General features: G+C 35.4%; 5 protein-coding genes across 9 annotated transcripts in view; 2 read left to right on the top strand and 3 right to left on the bottom strand.

The window, feature by feature from the left end:
- The first annotated feature begins 84 nt into the window (after positions 1-84).
- On the top strand, positions 85-8,123 carry LOC104814186 (transcription initiation factor TFIID subunit 4b). 4 transcript variants are annotated; one of them, XM_010542091.1, is made up of 7 exons: positions 85-276; positions 4,058-4,572; positions 4,672-4,764; positions 4,942-5,036; positions 5,152-5,239; positions 5,408-5,497; positions 7,705-8,123. In XM_010542091.1, the coding sequence occupies exons 1-7, from the start codon at positions 243-245 to the stop codon at positions 7,999-8,001; spliced, it is 1,212 nt and encodes a 403-aa protein (XP_010540393.1). In that variant the 5' UTR covers positions 85-242; the 3' UTR covers positions 8,002-8,123. The 4 variants fall into 4 exon arrangements, with proteins under 4 accessions (XP_010540393.1, XP_010540395.1, XP_010540394.1 ...); XM_010542093.1 differs by lacking the exon at positions 85-276 and adding an exon at positions 2,507-2,698 and having other exon boundaries at positions 4,083-4,572; XM_010542092.1 differs by lacking the exon at positions 85-276 and adding an exon at positions 2,507-2,698 and having other exon boundaries at positions 4,079-4,572.
- An 863-nt stretch (positions 8,124-8,986) lies between these two features.
- Positions 8,987-9,424, bottom strand: LOC104814681 (glycine-rich cell wall structural protein-like). The gene has a single exon (XM_010542855.1). It carries the CDS (start codon positions 9,422-9,424, stop codon positions 8,987-8,989), a length of 438 nt encoding a protein of 145 aa, XP_010541157.1.
- A 1,040-nt stretch (positions 9,425-10,464) lies between these two features.
- On the bottom strand, positions 10,465-13,244 carry LOC104814185. The gene is made up of 3 exons (XM_010542089.1): positions 12,736-13,244; positions 11,724-12,071; positions 10,465-11,267 (listed from the first exon to the last, which is right to left on the bottom strand). Exons 1-3 carry the CDS (start codon positions 13,132-13,134, stop codon positions 10,683-10,685), a joined length of 1,332 nt encoding a protein of 443 aa, XP_010540391.1. The 5' UTR covers positions 13,135-13,244; the 3' UTR covers positions 10,465-10,682.
- Positions 13,245-18,252: 5,008 nt separating this feature from the next.
- On the top strand, positions 18,253-19,202 carry LOC104814184 (peamaclein-like). Of its 2 annotated transcripts, none has more exons than XM_019202655.1 (2): positions 18,253-18,527; positions 18,854-19,082. In XM_019202655.1, the coding sequence occupies exons 1-2, from the start codon at positions 18,443-18,445 to the stop codon at positions 19,039-19,041; spliced, it is 273 nt and encodes a 90-aa protein (XP_019058200.1). In that variant the 5' UTR covers positions 18,253-18,442; the 3' UTR covers positions 19,042-19,082. The 2 variants fall into 2 exon arrangements, with proteins under 2 accessions (XP_019058200.1, XP_019058201.1); XM_019202656.1 differs by having other exon boundaries at positions 18,281-18,527; positions 18,857-19,202.
- A 106-nt stretch (positions 19,203-19,308) lies between these two features.
- Positions 19,309-20,427, bottom strand: part of LOC104814183 (serine--tRNA ligase, chloroplastic/mitochondrial) — a 3,819-nt gene continuing 2,700 nt past the window's right edge. Inside the window, exons 8-10 of the mRNA XM_010542088.1 lie at positions 20,304-20,424; positions 20,120-20,213; positions 19,309-19,776 (exon numbers count right to left, since the gene is read on the bottom strand). Coding sequence (XP_010540390.1) covers positions 19,498-19,776; positions 20,120-20,213; positions 20,304-20,424 — 494 coding nt within the window. The 3' untranslated portion in view covers positions 19,309-19,497. The remainder of the gene's footprint in view (positions 19,777-20,119; positions 20,214-20,303; positions 20,425-20,427) is intronic.

Raw genomic sequence — 20,427 nt, 5'->3', positions numbered from 1 at the left:
AGAAACGACATGGGCTTACCGAGTAATGTTCCTCTTCATATTGGCCTCTTCCCTGCTGGAAGGAGAGATACTGTTTTTCGATTTCAAACATTTTCCTTCTAACTTCTCTTCACCTCAGTGTGTTGCTTCAGCTTCTCGATTTTTTATTCCGGCGAATTCTACGGTCATGATGAATCTAACGCACTCGGGGAGCTGATGTCAACGCGTTCCAAGCTGCGTTGAATCGAGACATCGAAGGTTCTATGTCGACTTCGCAGTTTTCTGGCACAAACACCGGTATGGGTTTTGGGGATCGATTCGTGTCGCCATTTCGTGATTTCGGTTTCAACACCATACCTCTTTCTGTCATTTTCGACTAATCTTTGTGTGATCAATCTTTGGTATATCGGTCCATATGTGAGATATGAATATCGATCTGGGATGTTGACCGATATCGACCTATGGGGTGGTCGATATCGATACAAACAGGAGGTCGATATCTGGCATATCATCGATATTTGCTTTAGAATCTGTGACTTCCCGGGCGACGACTAAGGTTGCTTAGATTCTCTATACGGGATTATATATGTATATCTTCATACTCACATGATCTCACGTCGTGCTGCAACTTGAGGAGTCCTGTTCATAGAAACCGTGACAATTAATGGACTGGACGGATCAAAGGGGAAAATTCTCTAGGAATCGATGAATGATAGTGCAGCGACCAGATGACGAACAACATGGCAATAACAAGCTCAATGGTATGACATGGAATCTGTTTTCTATCAAGAGCCCCCGCAGTTTTTTAATAGACGTAAAATCTCCCTTAATTCCAATTCAACCTCTAAAAATAGATGGATGATTAAGCTGAATTTGAATTGTGCTTAAGAATCTCCTAATCCTCATATTAAGAGTCTCGCTCCCGGATTAAACAGAGTAAAGTTCACATCTGCAGAACATTCTATTCCAATTAGTACTGTCCCATTCGTTAATCGAAGAAAGCAGAGTTTCTTCCGCCGACATTTTCAGAAACCATGAAGCTCCAAACCAACAAAATTCCCATGGATTAACCTAATTCCGATGATAGATACGAATCCTCAAACCTACCGCAGATTTACAGTCGTTATCCAATCATACAAAATGACACAGAAAAAAAGTTCATCTGTCAAATTCAAGCGATGAAACAGAGCCTCCGATCGTCGACAACACCCAAACCTCCGATCGACGGAAGACAGAGAGCAAGACAAGAAAACGAGAACGGCGGATAACATCGGCGAAAGTTTCACCAGCAGTCTCCGACGGAGGAGTGAAAAATCGGACGGCGGAGGGACTTACCGGTGCGGCGGAATCCGAGGCGTACGCCGATACGGTTCCAGATTCGTCTCGTCGGAAATGCCACCGCGGTCCACCACTGTCGCCGCCGTAGACTCGCCATGGAACTTCTCTCTCCGTCCTTCTCCAGTCACAGAGAGAGAGAGAGAGAGAGGTATAATGTGAATTGTGAAGCCCAACTACCGAAACTAGATTTTCTCCGATATTTTCGTATTTATATGCGAATCTGATATGATTAATCCAAAGATCTCGAACAATAATAAATCGATATTGTTAGTAAGTGGTAATTATAATATTATTTGTGTATAATGATTATAATATTCGAGCAAGTTTGAACGATTAGAGGTGACCAACTAACAGCAGCAGCTCTCTAGTGTTCTTATTTTATTTCATTTATATTTATGCAGGTACCAATTTATTTTTTATTTTATTTTCCCTGACCTTTCGGAGATTATTTTAATAATTAATGATTGACGTTATCAACGCCTAGATATTCGACACGTGTACGACGTCTCGAGTGCTTGCTGATTGCGATGCCTCAGCGACGTGTCGGTCGATTTTGCTTATTCCACGTGGCTATTTTCTATTGGTCTCAAACATGAAATCTTTGTTTTCCCATATGATAAATAACAAAATAAAACCTTATGTTAAATATTTCTCTTTTGTCTAATTTGTAAAACATCGAATTTTAATGCTTAGGAAAATATAAGATTCCCAAAGTACAGATGAAAACAGTCGGATATGTTCATATTTATGTAGGATTTTTTTTTTACAAGTTCTGTAATAATATACAATTTCTCCAAATAAAAAAAATTGTTCTGCAAAAATTAAATCATTTTCTGAAGATAAGTTGTATAAGTTTGTGTATATACATACACACATATATAAATCTCCTCTGAATTTTCGCCTTATATGGCATTAGCGCAGTGATATTTCGGGCCGAACCAAAACGACAATGTTTGGCTTTAGAAGACAAGAAGTGTTGTTCTCAAAAACAAAAACGCCAGGCAGTTTCTTAGTATACAGTAAAACATTTCCGTCCGGACCAAAGACGACACCGTTTGTGTTCAGAGGGAACAAGAAAACGACACGCTGTGCTATCTAAAATGTGAGAAACGACATGGGCTTACCGAGTAATGTTCCTCTTCATATTGGCCTCTTCCCTGCTGGAAGGAGAGATACTGTTTTTCGATTTCAAACATTTTCCTTCTAACTTCTCTTCACCTCAGTGTGTTGCTTCAGCTTCTCGATTTTTTATTCCGGCGAATTCTACGGTCATGATGAATCTAACGCACTCGGGGAGCTGATGTCAACGCGTTCCAAGCTGCGTTGAATCGAGACATCGAAGGTTCTATGTCGACTTCGCAGTTTTCTGGCACAAACACCGGTATGGGTTTTGGGGATCGATTCGTGTCGCCATTTCGTGATTTCGGTTTCAACACCATACCTCTTTCTGTCATTTTCGACTAATCTTTGTGTGATCAATCTTTGGTATATCGGTCCATATGTGAGATATGAATATCGATCTGGGATGTTGACCGATATCGACCTATGGGGTGGTCGATATCGATACAAACAGGAGGTCGATATCTGGCATATCATCGATATTTGCTTTAGAATCTGTGACTTCCCGGGCGACGACTAAGGTTGCTTAGATTCTCTATACGGGATTATTTCCGCATTGTGAGGCTCATACCCAGCTTTCTGATGGCTTCATTGGAAGGGTTGAAAGCTGAAGTTGAAACCTAATAATGCATGCTCATTTCTGAAAAACAATGAGGATTTTTGGATGGTTAATTAAGAATACTGTCAAATTCTTAGATATTTGGATTGGTTTAGATGCATGAGTATGGTCGTAAAGACAGGTTTGTGCCTTAGTAGTAGGGCATCTTTCATGTAGACTGCAGGGAATCTATAAGAACTTTAGCTGATTATGTTTATGATCCAAAAGACTTGTTCATAGTATCAAGCTTTTAGACGCTTACCTTTTGTAGATGAATAAGTCAATAAGTGGCGAAGTTGAACCATAGTTCATACCTACTGTAGGAAATCTATAGTTTGGTACTTTTTTTGGGTATGCAAATTCTTAGAAGGGTCGGGTTTCTTGGCTCGTGAATAATTACAGAAACTGGTTTCTGGGCTAACTTAAGGTAAGGCAGGTGGGGAACTCAAGAATCGACTAAGATGTGTGAAAGACTCAGCTTTAAAGCTGAAGAAGGGACCTGAATCAGGGATATTTTTAGGGCGTAGATGTGCAAAGAACGCCACTACGTGTGTTATGGAATATGCTCGATGTTGGCTCGTTGAGCCAGCATCATGGCTGATGCGAAGTTAACAACTAGTTTAGATGACTTCCTGTGTTTTCTTGATTGTCAGGACATGTATTAGGTTGATGATCCTGCTGATGCCTTAATGATACTGAGTACTGTGCTTTTAGTGGACTTATGTGGAATAAACCTAATTTGCTATATTTTTGTGTTCATACATCACTGCTGATTCGTTTTATTTCTATGCCTCAGGTGCTTAAGTGACCATTTTTTATATATCCGTGGTGTTAGTCTGGAAGTTCCTTTGTGATGCGTTGCGTAAACGAATATGTGGAAACTACATCAATTAATAGCCTGGACCATATAAAATCATCTGTAACAGTGAAACACTAGTTAATTTCGTTTTTTTTTTTTTTTGTGTTTCTTCATCTGGGTTTTTCCATTTTTTACATGAGATTCTGAATTACATCAATTAATAGCCTGGGCTATTGTGTTTCAAGGAAGCAACCATTCTTCCAGCCAGGCTTTTCTAACTTGGGAGAATGTGAATGGGGATGCTAATACCAACCTCCATAGACAGCCCAGCCTAGAAAGTGCTCAGATGAAGGAGCAACAAGGATCAGCCTTAGAGAATGAACGCCAAAATGGCGTAAAATGTGCGAAAAATTCTCATTTACAACACAACCAGCCTCAGGATCATCGTGAATCAGGTCAACTGTGGGAGAGGCCTCTTCAGGTTTCCCAAACACCTGGGTTGCAGGTTTCTGAGAAGAATCCTCTTTCTACTAAACCAAAGAGATCTCATAATCAAGAGAGTGAATCCATGAAATTGCAGAAGATGAGTAGTCAACAGGCCCGTGCAATGAAACAACCTGTTGACCCTAGAAACCGTGATCCTAGGAAAGTGTCATTTTCTGTATTTCTGCAGACCCTACAGGCCCTATTGGATAAAGATAGGGCAATGCAGCTCCATATCCTGAGTGCTAAGCTCCAGGTTGGTCAACAACACTTTTGTGAAATTTCAGCATCATGTTCACTATAAAAAAAATTGTTAGACCTCTTACAACAATTTTCTTCTGATACATGGTGACAGAGAAACGAAATTTCAAAGGATGTATTCGGACGACATATGAGAGATATTGTAGATGATCAAATTATGAGGCTGGCATATAGGAAACTGCAACAGGTACTACTAATTTGTATTGTTTTCAAGATATTATGTTGCATGATTGCTAATGCAATGTCTGCAACGAGGTTTGAGCTTACCTGTCGGCCTGATCTCAGTTTGTGCAAATAGTATCAGATTTGCACCTATGTAGATAAAGCACGATGTCTAACGAAATGTTGATCCTTTATGTGTCAGCCAAATTCTCATGCCCGACCTGTGACCTCTCCAGCAGGAGTTACCGTTAAGAGAGCTCCGAAAAATCGCGTTGTTTGTCAGAAGAAACCACCAAGGTAATAGAACCATTCGGATTGTGAAATGGAGAACTATAGTGACAGCTTGCTCAGACCTTTTCTTTCCGGTTTGCTATTTAGATTTATAACTGAAATTTTATGGACCGACTTACAGAAAGAAGCAGAAAGTAACCGGACCATCTACGAATCAAAGTATTGGACAGCTTAATGGTGTCGCTGCAGTCAGTGGTGTCAATCTCAGGGTACGCGGTTTTTGTCATAATCCTGAGTGATGAACACTGAATGAATCATTGGTATCTGCATTTGGTTTAGGAAGTAGAGGAACACTGAATGATCATATTGGTATTTGCATTTGGTTTAGGAAGTAGAGGAACACTGAATGATCATATTGGTATTTGCATTTGGTTTAGGAAGTAGAGGAACCCTCTTGGTTGAAAAATGCGCGAGGCGTCCCGAAGCGCAAAAGATCCAAAAACCCGAGGCGAAGGCGCACGCCTCAGGTATGTGAGGGGCCTAATCATTTTTATATCAATATATATACACACTATATAAACATAGATTATATAGTTTAGTTCACTACAAAAAAATCCTCAAATTCCAACGGATTTTCCAACGGATTTGTCCGTTGGAAAATTTCCAACGGATTTTCAACGGTTTTCAACGGCGTTTCAACGACGATCTCCGTTAAAATTTCGTTGAAAATTTCCAACGGATACTCGTTGGAAACGCCCGTTGGAAATTTTTAACGGAATTTTCAACGTATTCAATTGAAAAATTAGGTTGGAAATTTCCAACGGTATTTCCAACGGATATCCGTTGGAAATTTTCAATGGATTAACGTTGGAAAAATCGGTTGCAAATTTTTAACGGAGTTCCAACGGATGTTTGTTAGAAAACAATTCCAACGGAATTCCAACGGATGCCGGTTGGAAATTTTTTTGGAAATTTTTTTAAAAAATTCCAACGGATGCCGGTTGGAATTTTTTTTGGAAATTTTTTTAAAAAAATTTTCAACCGAATTCCAACGGATGCCGGTTGGAAATTTTTTTGAAAATTTAAAAAAAAAATTCCAACGGACATCGGTTGGAAATTTGGATTTTAATTGAAAAATCAATTGAAATATATATATATATATATATATATTTATATATATATATATATGTATAATATATATTTGTTATGTATATATAAAATATATATACACAAAATATACATGTATTTATACATATATATACGTATAAATATATAAAAGACTCGTATATTTAAATATATATATATATACATACATATAAATATATATATGTATATTAAGGAGGTATATATATAAACAAATATTATATATATATGAATTCGAATATATATATGTATATATACGTTGCAAAATTATTTCATTGCAAATTAGCAACGAAATTCTAAATTGTTTTTTTTTAATTTTTATATTAATTTTAGCAACGAAAAATTTTCGTTGCTAAAAGACTGTTTTTTGTAGTGTATATTAACGAGATATATATATACGTATAAACAAATATTTTATATATTTATACATATATATATGTATAAATATAGGTATATTTTGTGTTTATATATTTTTATACAAATATGATGTGTATATATACACATATATGTATACGAATAAGCATATATATATATATTAACCATATACATATACATAACAAAAATATATATATTTATATGAATTCGAATATATATATACATATATGCGTATATATATGTATATTAAGGAGGTGTATATATACGTATAAACAAATATTTTATATATTTATACATCTATATATGTATAAATATAGATATATTTTGTGTTTATATATTTTTATATATACAAATATGATGTGTGTGTATATACACATATATGTATACGAATACGTGCATATATATATATATTAACCATGTCGGGTCAGGTCGGATCGGGGTCGGGGTCGGGTCGGGAATATGTTTCGAATTTTTCGTTGGAAAATTCCAACGGAATGTGGTTGAAATTTCATTGGAAAATTCCAACGGATATCGGTTGGAAATTCCGTTGGAAAATTCCAACAGATTGCGGTTGGATTTTTTCAACCGAAATTGCGGTTGGAAATCCGTTGGAAAATTCTAACGGAAAAATTCGTTGAAATTCCGTTGAAAATTCCAACGGTTTTCCAACGGACACCGATTTCTAACGACGAAATTCCAACGGATAAATCCGTTGGAAATCCGGTGGAAACGTTAATTTCCAACGGAAATTTGGCCATTTCCAACGGATTTACCCGTTGGAAATGACCATTTTTTTTTGTAGTGGTTAGTATATATTTATTATATATAAATATAATCTAAATTTATAATAATATAAATAAAAATAAAATTATGATGATAGATAAATATTATTTATTTTTAAAAATCTTTTATAACAAATAATATAGTTTGAATTTTGTTTTTAAACTATTTATAAATTTAGTTTTATATAGTTTGTAAAAATATACATTTTAAAATTATTAAACTAAAATTTTGAAATATTATTATAAATTTATAACCAATTTTAGTAATCTTTAATTAATAATTGATAATATAATAATATAGATAAAATTAGATTACAATATTTGACATATATTCTGTAAGATATTCTACGGTTTTCAATGCATTATAAATATACATATGATTTATATATACACTATTACATAATTAATATTTTCTTATATACATATTTTCGTAGCCGATTTCACGGAACAATGGACGGAATCTACCTGAGGGTTTCGGTGCAATTGTTTCTCCACATGTGCATTCCGACAAGAGCCTCGAGCGGCGGATCGACAGCCTGGAACGCAGAGTGGAGATGCATAAGAAACTGGTGGAGGAACAACAAGCGAAGATAGAGATGCATGAGAAATCGTTGGAGGAACAACAAGGAAAGATATCCCATCTCGAGCGGATCGTGGAGCTGCTACGAAGGGGCCGACCGATCCCCGCCTCACCTCTTGCATCACAAGATACAGGGACATCTCGGACCTGAAATTGTGGGACGATGAATGTAGATGATGAAGAAATACATAGTTTGGAGTAGTTGTTCATATTTCGGATATTTTTTTAAATTTTTTTTGAATATTAATATGTAAAACTATTTGAATTTTTTGTATAGTGTTTTTTAAAATTTTTATCATTATATTTTATATATTATTATAAAAATATATAAATTAAATGTTTTAAAATAAAATAAATATATGATTTTAAATTGATTAAAACATATTCTAACATAATTCAGTTGGAAATTTCGGTTGAAGAATTTCATCTAATTTCTAACGATTCTCCACTAATAATTACCAAGTTTTATTATGTTGAAAAGACTCATTGAACTTTTTCAATTGATATTTCGAATAGACTTCTTAAAAAGACATAATCGTTGCTAAATTCAATCGAAATTTTTAACAACGTTCCAATGATATGTACGTTTCAATATTTCAACGGTTGTCTATTGATATTTTATGCTACGGATTTTGCAATGGTTATCTATTCATCAATAGATATTTTAACTGAGTATCACTATTCAACAGATAGAACCCAACATATTTCGTGTCATTTCCAACATATATATATATATATATATATATATATACACGTTGGAAATGTCCTTATTTTGTTTTGTAGTGGAACAACTATTCTTGCAGCGGATAGTAGCGGAAAATAAGTAATGACTTTGAACGTTGATTGTCTTTGTAAGGGTGTCAAAATGTACGGGTTGGCCTGACCCGACTCGGTCTTAGCCTGAGGTAAGGCAAGCTCGAACATTTGCCACTACAGAGAGGTTGATTCGATCCCGCGGCCTCAGATGGATGACGATATCTTGTGAAAAGCCATAACATTTTTGTTATGTTAACCATAACAATGTTACATACTCATTAGTTCCAAAATCTACACCATGTTTTTTTTATTTGATTATTTTGAAGGAATTACTAGCTCATTTTTCCCATCTCCGGTCGTATGATGATTTGATGTCGGTCCTAGTTCTTCTTGCCGGTCTCGGACGGGAGGTTTGAGCCGCCGTGTCCATACCCTCCACCGTCGCAAGGGCCAATGCAGCCGCCTCCTCCTACGCCTCCTCCTCCAACTCCGTATCCGGGCCCACTTCCTCCGCCCGAGCCATACCCTCCCACAGGAACGAACCCTCCACCAACCACAACCCCGCCGCCGATACTGCCATGACCGCCGAATGCGCCACCGAAACTCGGCCCGACTCCACCACCGTAGCCTCCTCCGGTTGTGATATCGCCTCCGTATCCGGTTAGGTGTTGATTATTACTCTTACTCATCTCACTGCTCTTGCGGGATCCTGAGTCTCTCATGGATCCAACTCCTTCTCTTGCAGCTTCTACAATCATTTGGCCAAAGAGGCATATGCTCAGGACAAGAAGAACATACCTCAAGAGTTTTCTTTCCATGACTTTTGTATTCATCTACAAAGTGAGTTGCAATTGTAGTTTAGAATGTGAAAAAGCCTAAGGATGGTATATATATATATATGTATACACACACGCAAATACACAAGCTTGTATGGAGATGGCAATGTGAGGTTTTAAGTGGATGGTTTCCATGGCCATGGATGTGTGATGAGAGAGGACGCTCCCACAGGGTTTTTCAGGTGATGGGTCCAATTTGCATGACTAGTACTGCACTCTTTCATTTGGTTATGAACCGAATTCAACTAAACCGAAATCAAATTGAAATCCAAAGTAACCCGAGTCTCGGTTTGTAGACTCAATTGCTATAATCTGATCTCTATTTTTCATGTACACCTTTTTCGTAAGTCTGAATTCGTAGTAATCGAATTGAGATAGGTATCATAGATGATCTGAAATTTAAAAAAAAAAAAAAAACTGTTAGGTGTTTACCATAACGAAATCAAACAATGTGGTGTATTTAATTATATTGGGAACCCTAAAAGATTATTTTGAAGAATATCGTATTTTTAATCTGAACCGTTGATTAACTTGATACGATCGATCACCATCGTTCATTTGCAACAAGCAATTGCAATCGCTGATCACTCAGAGAAAATTATGACCGTTGATCCGTAAGGAATGATCATAACCGACGATAGACAGATACAATTATGACTGTTGATCCACTAGAAAAGATCTCAACCGTACAAATCTCGACCATCAACTCTTAGAAACGATCTCAACCGTCGATCATTCATTTAGAACCTAAAACGTCGATTCTTTAGATGTGATCGGGACCGTTCATCTGTAACAAGCGACTGCGATCATCAATTTACTACAGCAAATCTTGACCGTCAACCTGCTAGAATCACAAACATTGATTTACACATGCAATCCTGAATCGTCGATTCTTAGGATATGATCACCGTCGTTCATCTGTAACAAACGATCTCAACCGTCGATTTATCAGAACAAATCTAGACCTTTGATCTGTAAGATAGGATCACAACCGTCGATAGACAAAATCAATCTTGACCGTCGATCCATTAGAAAATATCTCAACCGTTAACGGACATAAAATTGAAATTCATTTACTTTTCAATAGTTCTCTAACATATTTTTTTTGTTGTTGTAAAAGTAGAATGACAGATCTGAAGTATATAAAACATCTGTCGGAATATTTACAACTTCAAAGAAATTCCCTACCTGTTCCTTGATGAGTATACACAGAGATTTCTTGCGTTCCACGTTTTCTTTGCTATTGATGCCTTGTCTCAGAAGCAACCGCTTTATGCCGGTTTGCCGATGAACCCTGCATTGTCTTTATCTTCGGTCCTTGCGATAAATCTTCTCCGCCGGAATTGAACCTTAATTCCGCAGGAGGGATGAAGCAATCCATCGATAATCCCGGAACATTAAACGCGATTTCGTCGATAACCCACGCTTCTTGCATCGTGGTTCGGGTATTATGTCCCGTAGACATATCGCCAAACCTCAAAAGCGTCGCCATGGACCGGCCCGAGTGAGCTACCATGATTCCTTCCACGGATCTGTAGTCTTCGAGGTATGAATTGATAGTCGTTTCCCAGTGTACGGCTTCTCCGCCGTTGTTTTCGATTCGGGTCAGATGGGAATCCTCTAAGTGAACGAGAAGGCCGGTTTTCTGGCTGAAGTAACCAAACAATGTGTGCCTTATCGTCTCTGATGCACCTTCGCTTCTGGCTTTTAGTGTCGCCGGGTCTGCGCATAGCTTGAGAATGAAACAGTCTTCTCCATCGATCTTTTTCTCACCGATGCACCTCGCGTTTGCAAACATATTCGCCGTGGTTCTCGGGTCAAGGCCCTGAAAGAGGTAACAGAAAACAATTTAATCTTTGTTCTATGGGGAGAGGAGGAACTCCATTATCAAATCCTCAATTCTGGGATCTCGATATCTCTAGCAATATGTACATGTTTCTATCACGGGTTTGGCCAATTTCTCTGGAATTCCTATCTTTGTTCATAACAGAGTTACCAAGTTTATATGCTTAACCAAATCAATTCTAATAGATATCGTAGTTTCGAAGGCCGAAATTCTGCTGGTGAACTGCATTTTTCAGCTTATCCATTTGAAATGTTTTCTCCTTGGCTGGTTAAGATTTTAGAATATAATGAACTGGTGATGGAATATTTTGATTTCTAAAAGGCCATAACGAGCCTTCTTCTTGAGTTACGTTTTCGTTGATCTTCCCCTTAGAACTAAGTAACCTCATGGAAAGGAAGTAATATCGGGAACCAACCAAAGGACCGATGAACTCACCTGAAGAGCACGTCGTAATGGTCTAACAGGACCTTTTGCAGCGTGAGGTCCAAGCCATGGCGTGTGCCTCCACACGAGCTTTCCATCACAACCTGCAAGAACCTTGCTCCCACCAAGCACAAGCTCCATGTACCACATGTCAGAATTCATCTGCCACAACACAAAGCTTCCTGACTCGACGGCCTTGGACGTGTTCTTGCCCTTTGAGACCTTTGAGGCTGTCTCGAACTCCGAAGCCATCATCCTGACTCTTCCCGTCACGTATGCATTGTGGACAGAGGTATGGAGCTTCTGGCCACCTGATGCAGCTGCGTACTGCTGAAGTATGTACTGGGCAGAGGAGGTTTCCTGAAATTTGAAAAATCGAAACAGTGAAAAATGAGAATTGAGAACTATCCCCCAAATTGATGGGACTCAGGTTAATCTTCTTCTCCTATCACCTCAAGCCTCATGCTGTATTTAAAACCAAAAAAGCCAAGCTCATGACCTTTTTTGATATCTTCAGAATTAAAGGGAAGTCAGATATAAATCATATTACCCTCTTTGCAGAGTAATAGGATACATCATCCATCTGCTGTTTTCAGTCTACAGAATGACCTCAGAGAGATAAGGTTAGGAGAATGAGAAATGCGTGATAATCCCAGTTGAGCTAAAGAAGAGTTATTTGCAGGAGAACAAGAATGAAACACTGTTTTTTCTTCCTTTGCTACAATCAAACTTAATGGAACGAAATTCACGTGAATCTCTCCATCCACAGATAAGTATGCTGAAAATCAATAGAGATAGTAATGGTAATCCTTCTCCATGATTAGTCTGCAAAATAATTTTCACAAAATATTCAACCAAGATCATGGAACAGAAAGAGCGAAATTCTCACAGAGAAATTGAATTAAAGTAATATTGTCACCAATTTTATCTACTTCTTCCTAATTCGCAAAAATCACGTTCTCATGGGAGTCATGGGACTACAATCGAACACCATGCGTGCAGACAACAGAGAATAGGCTCTCACCATGGGAGTATTCTTGATGCTGAGGTGTGGGAAACAATCCAGCGAGCTAACGTGCACAGGACCCAGCGGTGCACCAAGCACGCCGAGAAGAAGCCTCAGATCCGTCCGTCGGAAGCCACCGGAAGACGACAAGACCGACGGCGGAGCCACCGGCAACTGACACTTCATCCAATTATACCACCGACTCTCGAACCTCGAGTGATCTCCGCTGCCTCCAGCGTATTCTCCGCCGTCTGGATCAGGCCCCTCCCTAACCGGCGGCAACATCTCCGGCACGTGCGACAAGTGGCGGCCCCTCCGACGCCGGAGAATGCTCGGAGACACGGTTCTCGCCGGGCTTTTGGATCTTGATCGCCGAGAATCTCCCTTGGAGAACAATCCTCGCTTCTTATCATCCATAGTGAGTGCGTGTGTCAGAGAGAGAGAGAGAGAGAGAGAGAGAGAGAGAGAGAGGGGAAGGTTTGGTGCGAAAAGCTTCAGGAGAGAGAGAAACACAAAGCTAACGGGAAAGAGAGCATTTGCGTCGAAGCGAAGTGTTTTTCATATAAATCTCCATTTTGATTCGTTGAGACGCTTTGTTATTTTTTTTTTCATTTCCTTTTTTTTTCATTTTGTTATTTTATATATATATATATATATATATATATATTGTTTTCCAATTTTCTATTTGTGTGTGTGTGGTTTGCTAACAAGATAACAAATGCGGAAAGGAGAAATCATTGCATTGCTCAAAAGGAATTAAAGTTTCATAATTACACATGAGATATTCGCCTTCACATATTCAACAATGAAGAAGAAGATGGCATGCTTCTAGCATAGTTTAGTTAAATATTTTCATAACACTATATAATATAATCCTTAATTTATTAAGGACAATCCAAATTTGGATATGGTAAAAAAAACATACAAAACATGTTTTTATCTCGAGTTTAAATACAAATGCGAAAAGAGACATTCATCTAAATTTCTCTGGTTTTCTTTGAAATGTAGTTAGACCAAATGTTTGGTGAATTTTTGGATTACGAAAAAATTCAAGTGGTAAGAGAAAATGCAAAATATACTATTAACCGGATTCAAATCCAAACGTAGGAGGAGTATTCACCTAGATTTTTTCGATCATCTGAGAGGTGTAGTTGAGTCAAAGATTCGGTGTCGGATTATCAAAAAAAAATATTACGAACAACTGTAATTAAACTCATTTTTAATTACCCTAAACCAAATAAATTTACTGTCCAATATTTTATTGGTAAGTCTCTAATGACACTCCAAGTGGGGGATAATCTACAATCCAACCATCCAATTGATTTGATACGTTATTATCATTTTTTTTTGTCACTTCTTTTATTAAAATGGTTTTTTTAAATATCTCTTTGTTTTTTTAAAAATTTTGTATCTTTATTGGTTCATATTTTCATAATGAACTAAAAGAATACATTATAAACTAATTTATTGGGAGGTTGTTAGATATTACACCAATAATTTTCCATCATTAAACAATTGAACCAATAACATGATCAAAATTTAAACCAAAAATACCAAATCTTAATTTATGATCCATGGAATCCATACATATATATATGATGATAATTGAATTGATTTTAAATAGAAATGGCAGTTTGGAATGATTTCATTACAAATAGATTTGAGATATAATGATTATATAATACTTAACACACACCGTTTTATTTAATTAATATTTGGATATGAGATACTCCATAATACAATGTGGTATTATGTAACGATATTAACGTAATCATCTCGAAATTCTTCTAAATTGCGGATTAATATAATATATTATTTATATCAAAATTTCCGAAAAATATATGACGATGATTAGTGAAAAATCATACCCTAATTAAAGTAGTCTCTAGGATTTGGTTTACACGCTAAACTAATTTTATCAAATATCATGTTGTCACGATTATTTTCATATCCAGAATTAATTATCACCAATCAACTATTTCCCTATATTAATTTATTTTATAAATTATATTTCTACAAATCTTTGCTTCCTAGCCAAATTGCAACTGTACATATTATTGATATGAAAAATACAACATAAATATTCCAAATTATTTTGATATGAAAAATTCAACAACTTAGTCATAATTATTTCAATTATTCTGGGCCTTTGGGTTTGGGATCACCCGATTATAAAAAAAAATTATTTCAATTATTTATATACATTAGCAGAATCTAATATTAATTATGAATAAATCTCTAAAAGACTAAATTAATATTCTATATTTTTATTGCAATATTTTCATAATACTCTATATCTACCTTAAACCGTCGTTCAGTTGGTGCATATATATATATATATATATATATATATGATATATATAATATGTAACTTTTGGAATTTAAAACGGTGAAAAAGGTGAAAAGAAAAAGGAAAAATCGGGAGGCGGGAAGCAACGGTCCGAAAAATGGGAAGAAAAAGAATGAAAATAAAATTAAAATAAAAATAAAAATTTGATATATGAAAAAGAAAAAAAAATAGAGAGGGGGGTGGAAGTAATAATCAACGATGATGACAGAGGCCGAGCATGCGAGGTTGGTATGTCTCATGATGCATCTTCTACAGCCTACCACTTTTGACATGTAATTGAAAAAGCATCCATGTATATATTATACATATATATATACATTATTTGATATATAATATGTAATTATACATATATCTATATATATATATATATGATATAATATGTAATTATGTAATTGGTTACAATTTTCCAATCACGGCCTTTATATAAAGTTTTTTTTTTCCCTTTTAACGCTCTTCATTATTCATGCTGCGATGTGATTATTCACACGGTTGTTTTCTTCATAACAAAAAAATGTAATCTTCGTGTATATATACATATATATGATTTCATCCGTGGATTACAAGTCAATGCTTTATAATCATACCTACTTTTTTTTGTATATTATTTCGGTTTACAAATCATAATCAAGATTTTTATTTGAACTTCGACGTAATTAGATAATTCTAAAACTCTAGTATTAAGGCATCATGCATGTGTTCATTTTCTCACACACTCATATCCCTAAAAATATCATTAACCTCTTAAAACAAAAATTTCAACCTATGATAATCATAAATTTTGCTTTTGTTTACGATATTAATTAGAGTTTTTTGTTATCCGATTTCATAATTTAGTACGAGGGTGGGTGATATTTTGTTAATATTTCATATTACTTTTTCAGAAACTTTTGTCTGAAAAAAATATTTTAAAAAAAAAAATCTTCATGGGTTTGGTTGTAACTTGTAAATGAACAATGTGATATGTCACGGCCCATCAGAACCATGGGCCTTATTTATGGGCCTCATCCTCGAACTCTTTTTGACAAACTCAAATATTTTTATAGGATATTTAAATTCTATATTAAATAGCGGAAACACCTAAATAAAAAAAATTGTTTTTGAAAATGGAAATTTTTAATGAAAATAGAATTGGAATCAAAATGAAATAGAATTCAAGCAAAAAAATAAAATAAAATGAATATATATTGTTTTTATAAACCTGAAATACAATTGAAACTCAAAATTTTAGCAAGTTGTAGATTTTTTTCATAAATGAGTTTCTAGTAACTCTCAAAGTTTAGCGATTATATTCAATTTTTTTTTTTCAAATCATAATTTAAATTTGGAAAAAATTGGTTTGTAGTTTGAAATTTATTTATGATTGATTATAAAGATGGACATGACAAATCTATCAAGATTTTGATGGAAAATAATAACAATACTCACCAACCTAGGATATATTTAGGTAAAGAGTGATTGTCCTTTTCATTTAGTATAAAAACAAGTGTTTAAATCCAAGCTTCGTTTAGTATAAAAAAAAATCCATCCAAGATTTTATATATTTGTTTTTTCGAAAAATTCGGTAAATCATTTCATTGAAAAAAATTAGATAAAATTCATAAACCTATATTTTTTATTTTCATATTTTATAAAAATGTAAAAACTATGAAAACCAAAAACCAAAAACAAAAAAAAAACCCAAAAGAAAAACTATCACCATTCACAAGGGAAATTTAAAAAGTCTTTAATAAAACTTAAATCCAAATTAGACCGTTCCTTGAATTAATCCGAATTCAAAAATCATATTTTAATTACCCCCTAGGGGTAGGTGGGTGGGTGTTGGTGCACTAAAAACTATGGCTCTCAATTACATTTTCGCCGTACCATACATTTGTATTATTATATAAATCACGAGCACGCAGAGAGTTAGCACAAAATTAGGTATTAAATCCGATAATAAGCAATTGATTACCAAAATAAAATAAAATGAAATAGAAAAAGAAATAACACCGACAAATTTCACGTGAGGAGAAGCAACAAGAGGGCGTACGTGGTCTCACCAATTGTGAATGAAGGACCCATCACCCATCTTTGTCCTTTTCTCCTCTCGATGATTCCACAAATGAAATAACAAATTCCATTTATATATATATATATATATATATATATACATACAACATGTTTAATGATTAATTGAAATTAATTAAATTTAGTTACATATTAGCAATTCTTATGTCCTTCTATATTTAATAAAACCCAATTAATAGTTTTATTCGTATACTATCATTGGTACGACCTAATTTTTTTTATAAAAATTGAGGACATCGGGAGACTTTTTCACCATGCAACTTTGCTTCAAAAGAGGGGAAAGGGTTTATATATATATATATATAAACTCAGATTTCATAGCATCATAAAATATATTTTTCTTGGGTAAATCATAATACTATAGAAATTTATAAATGTAAAAAGGGTAAGTAAATAAAGAGGAGATCATCACATATCTTTAGTAGGGCCCATGATATGATGTATCATACAATTTCGTTTGTTCATTTGTTACAGTGGTTATAATTCTTCTTCCGTGTATATATCTAATGGCCAAAAGATATTTTATCATATGGTTGAATGGATTTGGATACAAAATCAATACTGTCAAAATGGAATTGGTCCAATATTAAATCAAGAATACGACCAATTTGTCTCATTCCTTAGTTTTAAGTTTTAACTAATTAAAAATGCATTTTACATTTGATTGTTTTTCCTTTTGTTTTATATTAAAATCAATTTCAACTCACTAATACAAGACAAATTGAGCAAAAAAAAAACTTCGGAGACAAATTTAATCCACTTACATCTTTTTTTTATTAAATCAATATCCTATTATTACTTTCCCCCAAAAAAATTCAACAATTATTTTGTTCAACATTTAATCCAGTTGTTAGTTGATCTTGTATCATTTCATTTGCATCTCTATATATTACACGAAAGTTCAAATTTTATTTCACCACATTCTAGATCTTTCCACAATATATATATATATATATATTAAATTTCATAAAACTGTCCTAGGCTCAAAATGCATGGAACAAAGGAATCTCACTTTACTTTCAACCACTACCCATTGCAATTAAAAAATATAAAATTAAAACGAAAGCTTATAGTGAGTCAGTCGAGTGGTTGTCTCACACAACAATAACCAAAAAAAAAAACCCTTCAATTTAAATACCACACAACTTTTGGTGGCTCACCACTTCAAATCAAAAGCCCTCTTCTTACACAAAATTAAAGCTTCGCTTCTTTTTTTTTTTGAAATCAAAAACCCTTTCTCATCATTCAGATTCGGCACATTCCACCAAAAACACGAACCCTTCACTCTCTGTTTTTTTTTTTCCGACAATGAAACTAAACGTCTTCGTATTGTTCCTTCTCTTGGTCGCTCTTCTCCTCTCTTCTTCCGTCGTCGAGGTCTCCGCCGGTTTAGGTGAGATTCCATCTCTTTTTTCCTTCTTCTAGTTTTAGTACACTAAATTATGACATAGTTCTAACATTCTAATAAACTATAAGATAAATCGCATCTTTTAAAAAATAACCTGTCAAAAATTGTCGTGTAAATATACAAATTTTGAAATTTCTAAAAAAATGCCATAAACCTACATAAAAGTTTGCAGATATCTCATGTAGTGTTTTTGTAGGTTGTTATCACTTGTTTTTATTACAGATGGTGGAATGAGTACAAAATGATATATACTGAATGACCTGTTATGTATTTTAATACGTATACAAAATGAACCAAACAAAAAAAAAAAGCAGGATGCGGGAAAAAGTGCGGGGTGAGATGCTCGAAGGCGGGGGTGAAGGAAAGGTGCTTGAAGTACTGCGGGATATGCTGCGTCAAGTGCAAAGGCTGCGTCCCTTCCGGAACTTACGGCAACAAGCACGAATGCGCCTGCTACAGGTCCCTCAAGAACTCCAAGGGAAAGCCCAAATGCCCTTAATAAATATCTTCCTCACTATTACATAATAAATATCTTTTTTTTTTTATAAAAAAATTCAGTTTCTGTACAACTTTGTGTGTGTTAAAATAATAACATTTATGAGTTTGTGTTCTGTAATAAAAAGGCATGTTATTGGAGTTGGAATTGCTGGTGTGCTTTTTCATGGATTTTCAGTGGATATGCTTGGTGTTATTTCATTGTTTTGTTAGATTATCCTAAACACATATATACACACGTGTTTGTGTTCGTGTGCCAATGGCAATCCCATCAAACTCCATAACCTCAGGAGCTTAAGCAATGTTTCGTTTTTAAACTGTTTTTATTAAATAAACAATAAATTACTGATCAAAAGAACACAACCAATCTCATCCCCCTCCCCCTGTAATGCTTGAGACCGCCTCACATCACACAACAAGAACCAACAAACAAACAAACAAACAAACATTTTTTTCCTCCTTACCTGGCCTTGTGTTTGATGAGTTCAATACCGCCCATGAAAGGCCTAAGAGGCTCGGGAATGAGGACGGAACCATCCTCTTGCTGGTAGTTCTCCAGCAAACACACCATCATCCTCGGCACCGCACACGCTGTCGCGTTCAGCGTGTGCACAAACTTTGTCGCCGGAGTATTCCCTTTCCCTTTCTTATTCCTCGTTACTTGCGGCGTCTCTGAAGGTCGGTATCGGATTCCTAGTCTCCTGCTTTGGTAATCCGTGCAGTTTGACGCGCTCGATATCTGCTTCGAAGCGAAAAATAACAAAAAGAAGTGAAATGTAACGGCATTCATTTTCGTTGTTTCGCTAATTTAAACCCGAAAATAAAAAAAGAAATAGAAAAACGGGTAAGCCTCAAATAAACCCTACGAGCTGCAAGGTATACACATTGGTCAAGGTTTTATCATAACCTTCTCCCGTACGAATCGCTTATACTTTATATACTACTACACACATGTCGATAAGAGTTTCCCGGTTTGAAAAAGGAAAAAGTAATCAAACAAAAATTCAGATAAGTTTACGAGAAGAATCGAGGTAAAGTTAAGTGAGAAAACGGAAATCGGAGAAAGAAACTATATGTTTTACCTCCCCAAACCGTCCTAATCCAGGCATCCATGCTTCAATATCAAACTTGCGGTAAGCAGGAGCCCCCAGATCCGCTGTGGCCATATCCAATGTTCTACAAAGACAGGTTATAATAATTCCTGAGTGAAGAGATTGAGATAGACCTCAAAAATAGCAAAGCACTAGGTTTGAACTTAGTTCCTACTTAAAGTGGAGTCCCAGTGAAGTGAACAGATCTTCTTCAATTTTAATAAGCTCATCATGGAAGGATTCACTATCTTCGGGCGGGCATAAGATGAACATCTCCACCTTGCTGAACTGATGAACTC

This window comes from Tarenaya hassleriana, unplaced genomic scaffold (genome assembly GCF_000463585.1).
Source record: "Tarenaya hassleriana unplaced genomic scaffold, ASM46358v1 Cleome21, whole genome shotgun sequence".
Classification (NCBI taxonomy): Eukaryota; Viridiplantae; Streptophyta; class Magnoliopsida; order Brassicales; family Cleomaceae; genus Tarenaya; species Tarenaya hassleriana.
This window is presented reverse-complemented; position numbering and strand designations above follow the sequence as displayed.

Coding starts and splice junctions, on each gene's coding strand:
- LOC104814186 (XM_010542091.1), top strand. CDS start 243: ATGTCGACTTCGCAGTTTTCTGGCACAAACACCG. Junction 5,037..5,151: donor TGTCAGAAGAAACCACCAAG/GTAATAGAACCA, acceptor ACCGACTTACAG/AAAGAAGCAGAAAGTAACCG. Junction 5,498..7,704: donor GGCGAAGGCGCACGCCTCAG/GTATGTGAGGGG, acceptor ATATTTTCGTAG/CCGATTTCACGGAACAATGG.
- LOC104814681 (XM_010542855.1), bottom strand. CDS start 9,424: ATGGAAAGAAAACTCTTGAGGTATGTTCTTCTTGTCCTGAGCATATGC.
- LOC104814185 (XM_010542089.1), bottom strand. CDS start 13,134: ATGGATGATAAGAAGCGAGGATTGTTCTCCAAGGGAGATTCTCGGCGA. Junction 12,072..12,735: donor GCATCAAGAATACTCCCATG/GTGAGAGCCTAT, acceptor TTCAAATTTCAG/GAAACCTCCTCTGCCCAGTA. Junction 11,268..11,723: donor CATTACGACGTGCTCTTCAG/GTGAGTTCATCG, acceptor TACCTCTTTCAG/GGCCTTGACCCGAGAACCAC.
- LOC104814184 (XM_019202655.1), top strand. CDS start 18,443: ATGAAACTAAACGTCTTCGTATTGTTCCTTCTCTTGGTCGCTCTTCTC. Junction 18,528..18,853: donor CGAGGTCTCCGCCGGTTTAG/GTGAGATTCCAT, acceptor AAAAAAAAAAAG/CAGGATGCGGGAAAAAGTGC.